We start from the raw sequence: 16,105 nt of genomic DNA on the forward strand, positions 1-16,105 counted from the left end.
GTCACCTACAGTCGTTTCAACCCTCCCACCCAACTCTCTTCACCGAAGCTTCCCAATCCTCCCTTCCTTGAAAACCCCCGATTTCCACGAGGGAAAGATTGATCTTACTGCTTAAATCAGAAGCCCGCCTCACGTGCTTCATCTGGGAAGACCGGAGCAGATTTGAATGTTGAACTGGAGTTCGCCTGTTTGACATTTTAAATGTTGAACTGGTGCTCCGACTATATATAAGTCCACCCCCGGCATGTATCGTCCATTCTACACGGACACTAGCTCGTGTTCTCGCTTCTCCCCAGGCTTCCCATTACTCGCCTAAGATCGTAACGTCGGCAATGGGGCTCCACGTTGATGAACACTCAAATTACAATGTCCTCTCCCGCATCGCAACGAGCGATGGCCACGGGGAGAACTCCTCATACTTCGATGGCTGGAAGGCCTACGATAATGATCCTTTCCACCCCATCGACAATCCTCAGGGGGTCATCCAAATGGGACTTGCAGAAAACCAGGTAAATGCTGTTTCACAACTAGTTCGGTAATTATGGTTAGTTTTGTCATGGCCTATGGCCAAAAATATGCCTTCCGTATTCTCCTACTACTTGGAATGCTAACGGGTGCTGCGTTTTCCTTATCTCAGCTCTGCCTGGACTTGATGCAGCAGTGGATCAAGCAGAACCCACAGGCTTCCATTTGCACCGGCGAGGGCGTTTCCGAGTTTAAGGACGTCGCGAACTTCCAAGACTACCACGGCCTGCCAGACTTCCGAAAGGTAATAACCATCACAGTGCAGCTCTTTAGTTAGTCCTTATCATGTCATAAACTGTGGACCCTCGAGAATAGATTACATCACTCAGATAAAAGATGTGCGCATTATAACTCACGTACATGAGTCCAGAACTTGTATCTACTTGTAACGACGTCAAGAGGATTCTGGAAATGGTGCCTGCTGGGCTAGGGACAACTTCACTAGATTGCTTTGCTGTTTCTGAGAGGCTAATGATGTGATTTGTGGAAACACACAGGCGATTGCTAGGTTCATGGGGAAAGCGAGAGGAGGAGGAGTTACGTTCGACCCGGAGCGCATTGTAATGAGCGGCGGAGCCACCGGAGCTCAGGAAACCATCGCATTTTGTCTAGCGAATCCTGGGGAGGCCTTCCTGATTCCAACGCCATATTATCCAGGGTACGTACACCTATCCTACATCAAGATTTTATGTTTTATGTATATTTCACAGTCACACTAATCTGTTTTAAAGAAAACTGTTTGAGAATGAGCCGATCGAACTACGGAGGCAACATTAATATAATCCAGCTTACTGGTATAACCAAAAAATTAGTAGTCAATATTTGCCATCGCACGACTGTGACGTCGACAAGACAGTCTCAGTATATTATATTTCTTAATTAATAACGCTACACCAAAACCATAACCGACCTACCGGCCGCTTGAGGTTTCTGCACTCTCCGGCCTCATTATGGATCTATCGGTTGATATATATATATATATATATATATATATATATATATATGACAGCGATTGCACATTTCCTGCAGCTTCGATCGAGACTTTCGGTGGAGAACTGGAGTTCAACTCCTCCCTATTCAGTGCCACAGCTTCGACAACTTCAAGATCACCGAACCCGCGCTAGTTACTGCCTATCAAAGGGCACAAACAGCTAACATCAGGGTTAAAGGAATCCTGGTAACCAACCCTTCAAACCCTCTGGGTACAACCTTGGACAGAGAGACACTGAGAACCTTAGTGAGCTTCGCCAACGAGAAACGGATCCACTTGGTGTGCGACGAGATATTCTCGGGCACCGTCTTCGACAAGCCTACCTACGTCAGCGTCTCCGAGATCGTGGAAGAGGAACCATACTACGACAGGGACCTAATTCACATCGTCTACAGTCTGTCCAAGGATCTCGGCGTCCCTGGATTCCGCGTGGGTGTCATTTACTCGTACAATGATGCAGTGGTCAGCTGTGCTCGGAAGATGTCCAGCTTTGGACTGGTCTCGACTCAAACGCAGCACCTACTGGCTTCCATGCTGGGAGATGATGACTTCACAACCAAATTTTTGGCGGAGAGCAGGAGGAGATTGTCGCGCAGGCACAAATATTTTACTGCTGGCCTCCACAGAGTTGATATCAAATGTTTGGAGAGCAATGCGGGGCTATTCTGCTGGATGAACTTGACGCATCTGCTAAACGAAGCCACGGTGGAGGCGGAACTCAAGCTGTGGCGAGTGATAATTAAGGAGGTGAAGCTCAACATTTCACCGGGGTCTTCGTTCCACTGCTCTGAGCCGGGGTGGTTCAGGGTGTGCTTCGCCAACATGGACGATAACACCATGGAAACCGCATTGAAGAGGATCAGGAAGTTTGTGTCCCCCGGGAATCACACTGCGGCTGCGCAAGCCAAGAAGAAGAACAAGAGGTGGGACGCGGCGCTCCGCCTAAGTTTGCCTCGTCGGTTCGAGGAACTGAGCATCATGACACCTCGCCTCATGTCTCCTCACTCGCCCCTTGTTCAGGCCGCCAACTGATGGTGATGGATAAGCGTGGGCGATATTAACCGACGGGACATCGCTTAATTTCCCCTCTGCCCCATCAGCAGGTAGTGTAGAAACAGTCCTTATCGCTCTCGAGTCCGTGGAAAAAGGATGCAGAGTCCTTTACAAACGTCAAATTTTTTTTTTTTTTCCGTTTTTTAATTCCTGAGAAATGCTACTGACCAATGTGTCACAAATTTCTTTGTTCTTTCTCATTCATATTATTCCGAATAAGGTGGGGAAGGTGCACCGTAAAAAATCCCTTCCCCTTTTTAGTTGCAAAAGCAATGTATTCCGGGTGAAAGAAACATGGATTCCTTGAATTCAATAACATATTTACATAATTCTTTAAAGTTAAGTTGGGAGTAGTGTTGATAAGAACTAATTATAAATTATCTTTTTTTACTTAAATCTTATTAGTATCGTAATTTCTATACTTCAAAATTTTGTATTAATATTTTTATAATTATAAAAAAATAAATTAAATAACTTCATTTATACTAACGTCATCAATTACGTTGACGAAAAACATAACACGTCACAGCACATATTGAATCGACACGTGACAACATGTTTCTAATTATTTTATTGATAAAAAGATAATTTAAACAACTCACATGCTAAAAATGAAAGGATATTAAAATTATCTTTTTACTCATCACTTTTATATTGATCTAACAACCGGTGTCACTTGTTGATAGGATCCAAGTACAAGAGATAATATGTGATTAGCTTGATGCGCACACAAACTGTTTTGCATGTACAACCCAATTATTTCGATCCTCATGTAACATTTTCTATTGAAAAATTAACCTTTTATTTCCATTTATTCGATAAATGAACTAGGATTTGTAACATTATGCGTGAACATGATGCAAAATATTTGTTTCAGTAGAGATATCGAATCCATATGCCCGAGAATCTAATTTCCAATGTCAAACTAAGAAGAAGACTAGTGCATGTATCTCCTGGTTTGGTCAAACGGAACAGACATTTGGGTACTACATAAAACTCCATGGTCAACATAAAGCCACTGACCAAAGTAACAGAAGAAAGAGATAGAGAGAGAGAGAGAGAGAGAGAGAGAGAGAGAGAGGAGAAGATTGTAAATCAAAAGTTGCAGTTTTTTTTTAAAGAATTTTTTTATTCATAGCAGAGGTTCTGATTAGCGGATTGGATAACTACACCCGACTCATTAACACATAAACGACGGATTTGAATATAATTCAAATTAGGTATAACAATAAGTAGAGCATACGAATATAGTTCACATCACTTTTCTGGACAAACTCACCTAAAGTTCGATTAAAAGTATATTAAAATTAGTTTAGAAAAAGTCTCATTAATTCAGAGCATCGTATTGTCATTTCCTACAATCTGTAGACTTCTAAACAGCAATTGACAAATACCGTGACACTCTGTAGACTTGCTTCGTGATAGAAAATTGTTCTGAATGGGATAAATTACGACCTCCATAGAGATGATAAAGAAAACATGACGAATTAAGGATAGAAAAATGTCCACATTATACCCAATGTGATCCTGTCCATAGCGCTGCATATTTAGCATGCTGTGAATGTTATCTATAGCAAATACTCGTAGTAATGAACAAGTTATGCAATGTTAGTGTCCTATGTTTTGAGGAACGCAATTGCTTGTTCATTCTAACTGGGAGACCGAAGCTGTCTGGGTTCCTTCTATCGAATGACGGTGCTGCAAGCTACGTGAGTATCGACAAATCGCCAAGGCAAAGGACTGGAGCATGAGCATCGTCTTTCATCAACGATAGATCTACTAGATAGAGAGGAGGATCAGATTTCCCTACAGAAAAACGGGTGCATTCATCCGAAATTATTCACAGCCAACGGACAAGATTCAAGTGCAAGCAGTAACAAAAGGATCGAAAGACCCAAGCAACGAGGATACCAGAAACCCAAAGAAATTTATTCAGACCAGAATAAGATCGTCAACGCATTTCATCAAACACCATAACACCCTTTTACGATCACACTTACGAATTCAAGAAGTAACGAGTAAATCCAAAGGTCCAAGCATAAGAAAGGTCTACCTACGGGTGGAATCGAGGAGCAAGAACCTGGAAGTTCTTTTTTTTGTTTTATGATTCCTTTATAAGAAATACTACTTTCAGGTTCTCTACTTACTAACCTATATATCAAGGTCATTCCACAAAATATCAATTCTATCGTTAGATCTTTAAGGTTCTACTTACAGTCCTATATATTAAGGTCATTCCACAAAATATCAACAAGAGTAGAAGGAAGTCTTCTCCTTCCGGTAAACAACTATGTTACCTATTACATACACCCCCTAAAAACCTTGCAACTTATTGTACTAGATTATGTGATCTTATCTAATTAGGTAAGATATATTATGGATATGATTAGATTATGATTATAGTTATCAGTCAATAGAAAGAAAATCTAATTATGGTAAGATTTCTTAAGATATGACTTTGATGAAAAATACTCTCTTAATTATTTAGCATAGATTCTTTACTCTTGTTTATAAATAGATAATGTATATATATACAGATACATAAATAAAAAGATATGGGGATACATGATATTATTGAGAGATTATAGATCTTCTATCATCTCCCTTTAGTTATGTGAACTAGTCAATGAGCGATTAGAGATCATTTCTCATCTCCCCTCTATCCATAATCCATCATTCATAGTGGTCCTATGAAAGATAAGAAGAGAGAAGAATGCGAGTCTAGTTCTCATTATAGATTAACATTGCTATAGCTTTCGGATCTAATGATGCTGTGCTCGTAAATCAGATAAAAGCTTTTTAAATGACATCGAAAAGTATGCATTATAAATATAATATATCATATTTAATTTTAGGTTTTGAAATTAAAAATTTTTTACATAACAATAGCATAAAAATGATTTTTATGCTTATAATTGATATCACAGTCATGTTTGTGAAATTAAATATATTAGATCTATCTGTTAGCATCTTTTGCTCGTAAAAAGATGTTTTTAGATTTTTATTTATAATGCATGAACGATTTATTTATATTGTTAGTCTGCTTTCTTATCCACTTTGTTCTATCACTTGCTTGCAGGCAATGTGAGGTTTGTCATGTTTGATCGATGGACTACTATCAATAGCTTGCTGTCGGCAATAGTATTGTTAAGGGTGGTAGTCTTTGGTGGTCACCAACTCAATCGCGAGCAGCGACTATATATGCAACAAAAGCACTGTAGATTGCGACAACCTTATAGTAGTTGTAGCATGTGCGATGGCTGTATTAGTGCCACTACCGACACGATTATGGTGATTACTGTTACGTGCGATGGTTGCAATAGCACTATCACTACTTGGAATGGCTATGACGGTTATAACAATGCCATTGTGATGACATTTGTTAGCTGTGGTGAACGTCAATAGATGCCCAAGGCTAGCGGGGTCACTGAGCAGTATGTGTGTGCACGATCGCATCACGATGATCATGGGGGTCATTGGGAGACACGCACACACAATCACACATGGGCGGGGTGGTTGTCCACATGCCCCAAATATGGACTATTGGCGGAGAAGAGAGAGAGAGAGAGAGAGAGAGAGAGAGGAGAATAGGAGGTGACAGCCAAAAGGGGTCTCGCCTATAGCCCTTTGGTTCTGTCCTATTTATAAAGGCTCATTATCAACTTAACCATAATGGATCATGCCATATTGGGTATTAGATCTCCATCCAACTACCCAAGCCTCTTAGATTCGTGGTTCTCTACCTAATAATCTCTCATTGGCTCTTATTAGATCTTATCTACAAGATTTAATAATTCAGGGGCTTACTAGATATCAAATAAGATAAGGGCTCCAGCGGATATCTCATATCCGAACCTCTACTCGTCATAACACCTACCATATGTGTTGGAAAAATCTTTGGGGGTGACATCACATACGCAATGGAAGAACAAGAAAACAAAATCCCCGATTCCCAAAGAGATGTTCATCGTCGTGCGAAGATTGGTGCGCAAAATTCGTGAAACTGAAAAACTATGTATATAATAGATTGTGTTACCTAGGGAGATCGTATATCCCTATTTCCTTGTAGATCCTTAGGAGAGGGTGAAAGAGATCAAGCGTCATCCTCTCTAGCGGTGATCCACACAGTAGGGCTGCGACGACGCTCCTCAAAACTCCAGGCCTACTTTGAGATGGAGAGGGGAAGAAGAATAGGAGAGGCAAGTAAAGGCTCTAGCCTATAAGGCCCTGAATCTCTCCTATTAATAGAGGTCCCCTGTCAAACCCTAATGGATCCTCCCCTAGTGGGTATTAGATCTGCATCCAATAACCTAAGCCTTTTAGATTAGTGGATCTCTATCTAATAATCTCTCATGGGCTCTTATTGGATCTCGTCTATGGGATCCAATAATTCAGGGGCTTATTGGATATCCAATAAGACAAGGGCTCCGTCGGATATCTCATATCTGAACCTCTACTCATCGCAATGCCTACCATATGTGTGTGACCCTCTAGGCCCAATATCGAGCTAGCCGTGAGTCATACCTATCAAAACTCCTTCTAACACAGTGAATTATTATCTCTGTAATAATTCACTCGACTCATCGACTATGGACGTACTAGGCCACTACGCCGTAGTCCCTAGACAGTACAGGGGAATCCGATCCATTGGACCTGTCTGCCCTCAGTTACCGTGTACCTATAGTCTCTCATCCATCTAATATCCCAGAGACCGTGTTAGGATCGGAGCGGCACTAAGAGGGGGGGGGGGGGGGGTTGAATCAGTGCAACGGTAAAGTGCGATAAACTTTTGATGATTTAAACACTTTTGGAAACTTCGTATGATAAAAGTAACGTTTTCGTTTGAAACCGTTTCGATTGCATTTTAACTTGAAGGGATAAGTAAGACGGAGACAAAGAAGTAGAGCATTAAAGTGCAAATGGTTTGCAGTAATGTAAATGACAATAAGTAAATGCAAACCAGGGATCACGCCGATTTTACAGTAGTTCGGTCAAATGACCTACATCCACTTGCGATGCCCCTCTTCGATGAGGCTCCCACCTTCCACTAGCAAATCTCTTGAAGGGGAAGGGTAAATACCCCTCTTACAACTTTTTACAAGCGGTTCACTCTCTTACAGATTTTCAGCAAGAAAGAAGGAGGTGAACACTAGCAAATTGAAAACAAGACTAGCAAAGACTTTTCTAAGACCTTTCTCTTAATCAATTGCTTCTCAAAAAGTTGTGATCTCTGCTGAGATTTGAGGGGTATTTATAGGCCTCAAGAGAATTCAAATTTGGGCTCCAAAATTTGAATTCTCTTTGGGTTCCCGATGCTGGCGGTGCCACCACCTGTCAGTGGCGGTGCCACCGCCTGTCAGTGTCAGACACTGACAGTAGACGGGCGGTGCCACCGCCCAGCTCTCGGGCGCTGGGCGGTGCAACCGCCCAGTCTGGCGGTGCCACCGCCAGACCCTTCGTTTCACTGGTTGGGCTTCAAATTTAGCCCAAACCAAGTCTAATTTTGGGCCCAGTTGGCCCCTAACCAGGATATAGGATTATCTCTTAATCCTAATCCTAATTATAGGTGAACTACATAACACAAAAACATCCTAAGCAAGTTTTCAACCATGAACGTCGAGTCTTGTTCCGGCGAGCTTTCCGATGAACTTCTTCCGACAGACTCCCAACAAGCTCCCGAACTTGTGATGACTTTAACGAGTAACCGAGCCTTCTTGGTGATCTCCGTGAACCTCCGATGATCTCTTCGGCAAACTTCCGAAAATTCCGATAGGTTCTCGATTTCTTCTCGGTTGGTTCCGGCAGCATCTCTGACGATTCTTCGGACTCTTAAACGTCCATCGAACTTGACTCTAGTATTCTTGCTTTGTGTTTTCTGGTTATCGTAGTTAATCCTACACACTTAACTCAATAATATGGATTAGATCAATTAACCCATCAATTGATTTTATCATCAAAATCCGAGATTCAACAGACCGTATATCGAGCATGGTGCTGTCAGACCCATACGGTTTCTACTCGAGTCTCGCTCTAATCGGATTCTCCCGGAGAACTCTTTTTCTCTCTACCTGAATGACCCTGGCTAGGGATTTGTCTGAGCAAGAACACATGAGATATTCCTCTCATGATGCCGAGAGTGGATGATCTTCTATCGACACTCAATAGCCCTCGTAAGGTCGACTATCACTCCCAATGACCAACTGTACTAAATCTGTGACAGCCAAACCTATAAGTCTGGTATCAAAGAGTGGAGTACTCATACAGGACATCCTTGGTGTCTCAAGTCTAAGGACCAGATATATCACTAGGACTACGGAATCACTGTTTGACAATAAGGCATCATTAACCATCCAGCATTCCATAAGCGGATTAATTAGTGAACTCATTCTCCAATGAGCACCTGTACTATATCCCTAGTGTCCCTACATGAGCAGCTATGAGACCAGCTACATCCATCATATGGATGGGTATACAACATACCAGTCTGTCCGGTTATCACGATGTTGTTGAATCTCGTATTTTGATGATGAAACTACTTGATATATGTTTATGATTTAATCTGCGTTTTGAGTGATGCAGGATGCCTCGATCAGGATGAGACAATTAAAGCAGGAAAATCATGTTATGCCGGAGGAACATGTCAGAAGATTGGACGTCGGGCCGGTGGATCGGTCGACGTATCGATAGAAGGCTTCGGGCCGTGGACTCGGGCATCGGGCCAAGAAGAGCGGGTATTGTGCCAAGGATATCGGAGTTGCGGAGCCAACTAACCGATTGGGCAATAGGCCGCAGGAAAGGACAATACGCCGAAGAATCGGACGAAGTGTCGAAGGACCAATGACATGCCGGACAACTTGGTTAATTGCTTAGGATTAATTGTCTCGATCAAAGTTTTGTTTACATGTGCAGGATTAACTACGATGAAAATAAGACATGCAGTAGGAGTTGCGCCGGAGTCAAGACAATGATCACGTTGGGAGTTCGAGAGTTCGACGGAAGTTCAGACAGTTGTTGAAGGTTCTGCGGGAACAAATCCGAGAAGTCCATAAGCTTGCCAAAGAAGCTCGTCGAAACTCGCCAAGTGGATCGTCGCAAGTCCAGGAGTTTGCCAGAAGTTCGCAGGAGCATCACCGAGGGTTCATCGGATGATCGACGGAAGTTCGCCGGAAACTCGCCGGAATAAGCGATTGACGCACCGGAGCAAGCTGCAGAAATTGTCTTAGGATTTATCATAGTTAGCACAATGATTAAGTTGGAAATGGGAGGTGATCCCATTAGCTTAATCTTGGGGCAATTGGGCCCCTGAAAAACCCAAATTGGGTCGAATGGATCTACCCATTCGGACCTTGATTGCTGTAGGAGGTGCAACCGCCCAAGCCAGGAGGTAGCACCGCCTGGGCTAAGTCTCCCACGGAGACTGGGCGGTGCAACTGCCCCAGCCAGGAGGTAGCACCGCCTGGGCTCAGTCTCCGAGCGAGACTGGGCGGTGCAACCTCCCCTGACAGGAGGTAGCACCGCTTGAGCTCAGTCTTCGAGCTCTGGCAAGCGGTGCAACCGCCCCAGTCAGGAGGTGCAACCGCTTGAGCTCGGTCTTCGAGCTCTGGCAGAGAGGTGCAACCGCCCCTGACAGAGGTGGCACCGCCCAGAGGCTCAGTCTTCGAGCTCTGCCAGGCGGTGCAACCGCCCTAGTCAGGAGGTGCAACCGCCTAATCCCGAAATTTCAAGAATTGACAGTTTTGAGTTCCAAATTTGAACTGGGTTGGGGCCTATAAATACCCCACCCATTCAGCACTGAAAGAGTACAGACACACACCGAAATCTTGATCTTTTTATGTGATTCTTAGAGCTCAAAATTGTTGTAAAGGCCAAAAGTTCTTCTCTCTCTTTTCTTCCAAGTTTTGAGTTGTAAAGAGAGGAGAGAAAATTCTGTAAGGGTTGTCTCCTAAGCCCGTCAAAAGGAGTGAAACTGTAAAAGGGTGGTTGGCCTTCGCCTATTGAAGGAAGGCCTCTAGTTGACGTCGGTGACCTCGTCGGTGGAGGAAGCCAAAAGTGGAGTAGGTCAAGATTGACCGAACCACTCTAAATCTCGGTTTGTATTTACTTTGAGCATTTTATCTTTACTGCAAACCTCCTAAATAGCTACTGCCTTCTGCGCTTTTACGAACTAGTTTTTAAGTTCAGAGCTTTCAGAATCTGCGTTTAGACGTAAATCGGCTTTTTCGTACGATCATTACATTTCAGTTTACGTTTACATTTTGATTTCAATCATAACTGTAAACTACCTTCTGCGCATTTATAAAACGTATCTCAAAGTTCAGTATCCTCAAAATTGGCATTTAGACGTAAACTGGTTTTATCGTATGAACGTCGCATTTCAGTTTGCGCTTGCATTCTGATTTTCATCATAAACTGCAAACTGCCTTCGTAGATTTACTTTAATGTCATCTCACTTAATCTTAAGTAAAAGTAATCTTAGAATCGGCTTTTACATCGAAATCGTTTTTATCAAACGAACGCAGCTTTCGATTTTAATAGTGAAAGTTTTCCGCTGCACTAATTCACACCCCCCCTCTTAGTGCTCTTGATCCTAACAATTGGTATCAGAGCCCGGTATTTCTCATTTCGGATTTACACCCGAGAGAAATGGCTCTTCATGGCTTTCAAGAGGGCTTATCCGTCTTTTGTCCACCGTTGTTTAACGGATTGGACTACACTTATTGAAAAACTCGAATGAGGGTTTTCTTGATTTCTATGAATTTGGATTTATGGAATATCATTGAAAACGGTTTTCAACTTCCCTCTAAACCGATGAACGAATGGTCGGATTTGGAGAAGAAGTATTTTTTTTTAAACGCAAAGGCTATGAATGCCTTATTTTGCGCTTTGGACAAAAATGAGTTCAATCGGATTTCTAAGTGCGAAACGGCTTTTGACATTTGGCGAACACTTGAAATTACGCACGAGGGAACTAGTAGAGTCAAAGACTCAAAAGTTAACTTTTTATTGCATGATTTTAAGCTTTTTCGAATGCAACCAAGCGAGATTATAGGCGACATGTACACCCGTTTCATGGATGTCGTCAATAGTTTAAGAGCTCTTGGAAAATGTTTTTCGTATTTTGAACTCGTAAACAAGATTTTGCATTCTCTTTCTAAGAAGTGGGATTCAAAAGTAACTGCAATACAAGAAGCTAAAAACCTAAACAACTTACCACTTGAAGAACTAATTGGTTCGTTGATGACATATGAAATGGTGCACAATGCACATGATGAACATGTTGAACACAATCACCTTCCAAAGAACAGGAAGGATTTGAAACTTCGGACAAATGAATGCCACTTGAGCGATGACTCAAGTGATGAGGACAATGATGAACTTGAACTTCAAACACTAAATCTTAATAAGTTTATTAAACAAAAATCTAAAATAGACAATGAACTTAAACGAAGGAAGAGACCAAAGAAGAGAAAGGAAACCAAGGATGAATCAAGAACTTCCAAAGGTGAAACGGCGAATTGGGCTTTGACGGGCTTCGACTACAAGGTAAGTAACTCAACTCTCTTAAATTATTTCGAAATTACATGATGCTCTTCATAATACATTTTCTTTTTAATATAGAATTAATTTTCTTGAAAATTACATGTTAAAAAAAAATTATGATGAAAATGCAAAATTTATGATCATGCTAGTAGTTTTGAAAATAATCATGAAAAATACATATTTTATGATAAACAAACAAAATGATTTTGATTGAAGATATGAAATCATGCTTGATGATATAATGATGTTTTGATACCATGATTTTATTCTATGCATGAGATTTTAAAAATCATGTTTATTGGTTTTATAATTATGGATGATGAATCTTGCGATTTTCGATTTTCATGGTAATGAAAATGCCTTATTGATTTTTGTCGTAATAAAACTTGCATTTTCGATTTTAAAACATGCTACATGTTTGGCATAGATGAAATAAAATCATATGAACTAAAACAACTAAAAAGAGAAAAGTATTTTTCTTGAAAATTTATTTTTCTCTACCGTATTGACTTTTTCACTAAGAGATCAATAAAATTATCTATGCCATTTTGAATCTCTTGAAAGTAATGTTGAGATTTTGATGATGTGTTCTTATTGAAATTTATTGAAATGAATCGTGATTTCTTGGAATTATAACTTGAGAATTCTTTTTATAAATCAAAATAACTTACTGTGATTCTTTCGTTTTGCTATTTGAGTTATCTAAAAAGAATCATAATATGTCTCTTAATATTCATAATTTGTCTACATGATTCGTAAATCTCATTACCAACTCTTCTTGATATTCCTTATGTGATGACATGAATACATGAAATATTCATTAATTTATTTTGATGTATACAAATGAAAAGTTATGATCATGCATGGTAAGATATAATTTGACAAAATTGATACCATCATGATATGAAGCATTTATGATTTGCAATGATACATGCAATACTTGAGCTTTTTAATTATGATGTGATGTATTGCATATGATGTAAATCATGATTTAAAATGCTATGAGTTGTTACTAAAATGATGTATGTTGATTTAATGTCATGAATACTCTAAATGATGAATGTTTGGTATCATGATCAAAATGTTGATAAATAGTTAAAAATTTAAGTATCATGTATGATATGCTCATAATATTGATTGATTTATTCAGTATCATGCATGAATGAAATATAAGGTTTTTGAAATTGTGCATGTTCGAATTTGAAAATATAATGATGCACAAATAAGATTGAAACCTTCCGTTGTCATGATTTAGAAATTAATGTAAAGGGTCTTCCCTTCTCTTTCCCAATGACATAGGGGGAGAAAGAGTTGCTAATGTGCATATCTCAAAGAGAAAATTGCTAGCTTTCGTGTCTTAAAATGTTGAAAAGTTTTTTGCTAGCTTGTATATTGTAAACTTGCTATCGTACTATCATGATGATGAGCATGTCTTATCTTCATAATTATATTTGAAAAACTATGGTAAAAATATATCCGAATGATTGAACTTGTTAAAATTAATTTTCGGACTTTCTTGATTGAATGATCAAATCACTCGACTGCCATGATGATTTTACATAATTACATGCCCTAATAACAGGTTGGAAATTATGTGCTTTGGATACACAAATTTCCATGATAATAAGCATGTTTTGTCCTTATGATTGTATTTGAAAATCAATAGCACAGCCTTGTCCGAATGCATGAAAGTGTTAATTTCATTTTCGGATTCTCTTAACTATTGGCATCCTAACAATTGGATTTTCGAATTATCCTCTTCCAGACTTAATAAGCATATGTCATATCAAGTTTAATTCATATCATTAATTTTTGACATATGGAATCAATCAGCAAATACATCTCTTATACACTTATCATGTGAACAATATTTTGTTTTGAGAAATGGATTTGATGAAATGATTCTTGCTTATAAATTCCTTCTTGAAAAATGAAGTCATTTTTACGTACAAGGATTTGATACATATCTTGATCCTTGTAAAAATGAAGTGTGCTTTAATATCTTATCGATTTTAACTTCATTCGAGTAAGCTCAGAAATAGCTTTCCTCCATCATGCAAAAAGAAAATAACAAATAAAATGGAAGAAGTTTTCAAAGCTATCTCCATGTCATGTTTGAATATTTGGTATCTTATCACTTTTTGTTGAAAAATGACATGAACCTGCTTATGGCATCGCACTTATATTTAAAATTTGCTTATATCGTTCTCCTTTTTGTTGACGACAAAGGGGGAGAAATATATGAATTGATACTATGAACACTGATGCTATGATTGCCAAATTTGCATTATGCCATGTCTGCATCATGTGTTAAGATGTCAAGAACTTGTATCGTAATTTTACGCGTTGATATCTTACCATGTGATGAAATACTACAATTGATAGACACTTGAAATGTTTGCGTTATGATATCAAAAGCTTACATCGCAATTTTACATGTTGATATTTGATAATAGCAAACTTGCATGATGATAAAACTTGATATTATGTTTTTCATGCAATGAGTTGAACCAATATCACAAACGCTTGATTGTGGTACTTCTCCTTTTTGTTGATGACAAAGGGGGAGAAGTATGATGTTATGCATAAGTTTATGCATAAGTTCATGATGACGTGTTGCAAGTATTCATGGTGAATATTGCAATGACTGGAATTCAGTTTGAATTCAAGGTTTTATCAATATAGCATATTGATAGGGGGAGTTTGTTTAAACTCCGGGAGTTAAGTTTAACTTCGTCATCAAGTGGTTGTCATCATCAAAAAGGGGGAGATTATTGAATCTCGTATTTTGATGATGAAACTACTTGATATATGTTTATAATTTAATCTACATTTTGAGTGACGCAGGATGCCTCGATCAGGATGAGACAATTAAAGCAGGAAAATCATGTTGTGCCGGAGGAACATGTCAGAAGATTGGACGTCGGGCCGGTGGATCGGTCGACGTATCGACAGAAGGCTTCGGGCCATGGACTCGGGCATCGGGCCAAGAAGAGCGGGTATTGTGCCAAGGATATCGGAGTTGCGGAGCCAACTGGCCGATTGGGCAATAGGCCGTAGGAAAGGACGATACGCCGAAGAATCGGACGAAGCGTCGAGGGACCAATAATATGCCGGACAACTTGGTTAATTTCTTAGGATTAATTGTCTCGATCGAAGTTTTGTTTACATGTGCAGGATTAACTATGATGAAAATAAGACATGCAGTTGGAGTTGCGCCGGAGTCAAGACAATGATCACGTTGGGAGTTCGAGAGTTCGACGGAAGTTTGGACAGTCGTTGGAGGTTCTGCGGGAACAAATCCGAGAAGTCCATAAGCTTGCCAAAGAAGCTCGTCGGAACTCGCCAAGTGGATCGTCGCAAGTCCAGGAGTTTGCCGGAAGTCCGCAGGAGCATCACCGAGGGTTCATCGGATGATCGACGGAAGTTCGCCGGAAACTCGCCGGAATAAGCGATTGACGCACCGGAGCAAGCTGTAGAAATTGTCTTAGGATTTATCATAGTTAGCACAATGATTAAGTTGGAAATGGGAGGTGATCCCATTAGCTTAATCTTGGGGCAATTGGGCCCCTAAAAAACCCAAATTGGGCCGAATGGATCTACCCATTCGGACCCTGATTGCTGTGGGAGGTGCAACCACCCAAGCCAGGAGGTAGCACCGCCTGGGCTAAGTCTCCCAGGGAGACTGGGCAGTGCAACTGCCCCAGCTAGGAGGTAGCACCGCCTAGGCTCAGTCTCCGAGCGAGACTGGGTGGTGCAACCTCCCCTGACAGGAGGTAGCACCGCTTGAGCTCAGTCTTCGAGCTCTGGCAGGCGGTGCAACCGCCCTAGTCAGGAGGTGCAACCGCCTGAGCTCGGTCTTCGAGCTCTGGCAGAGAGGTGCAACCGCCCCTGACAGAGGTGGCACCGCCCAGAGGCTCAGTCTTCGAGCTCTGCCAGGCGGTGCAACCGCCCCAGTCAGGAGGTGCAACCGCCTGATCCCGAAATTCCGGGAAT

General features: G+C 40.7%; 1 protein-coding gene across 1 annotated transcript; it reads left to right on the plus strand.

Moving 5' to 3' along the window:
* Window positions 1–222: 222 nt before the first annotated feature.
* Window positions 223–2,696, plus strand: LOC135649552 (1-aminocyclopropane-1-carboxylate synthase-like). The gene is made up of 4 exons (XM_065168027.1): window positions 223–509; window positions 638–769; window positions 1,023–1,183; window positions 1,555–2,696. Exons 1-4 carry the CDS (start codon window positions 333–335, stop codon window positions 2,546–2,548), a joined length of 1,464 nt encoding a protein of 487 aa, XP_065024099.1. The 5' UTR covers window positions 223–332; the 3' UTR covers window positions 2,549–2,696.
* Window positions 2,697–16,105: the final 13,409 nt, after the last annotated feature.

This window comes from Musa acuminata, chromosome BXJ3-9 (assembly GCF_036884655.1).
Source record: "Musa acuminata AAA Group cultivar baxijiao chromosome BXJ3-9, Cavendish_Baxijiao_AAA, whole genome shotgun sequence".
Lineage (NCBI taxonomy): Eukaryota > Viridiplantae > Streptophyta > Magnoliopsida > Zingiberales > Musaceae > Musa > Musa acuminata.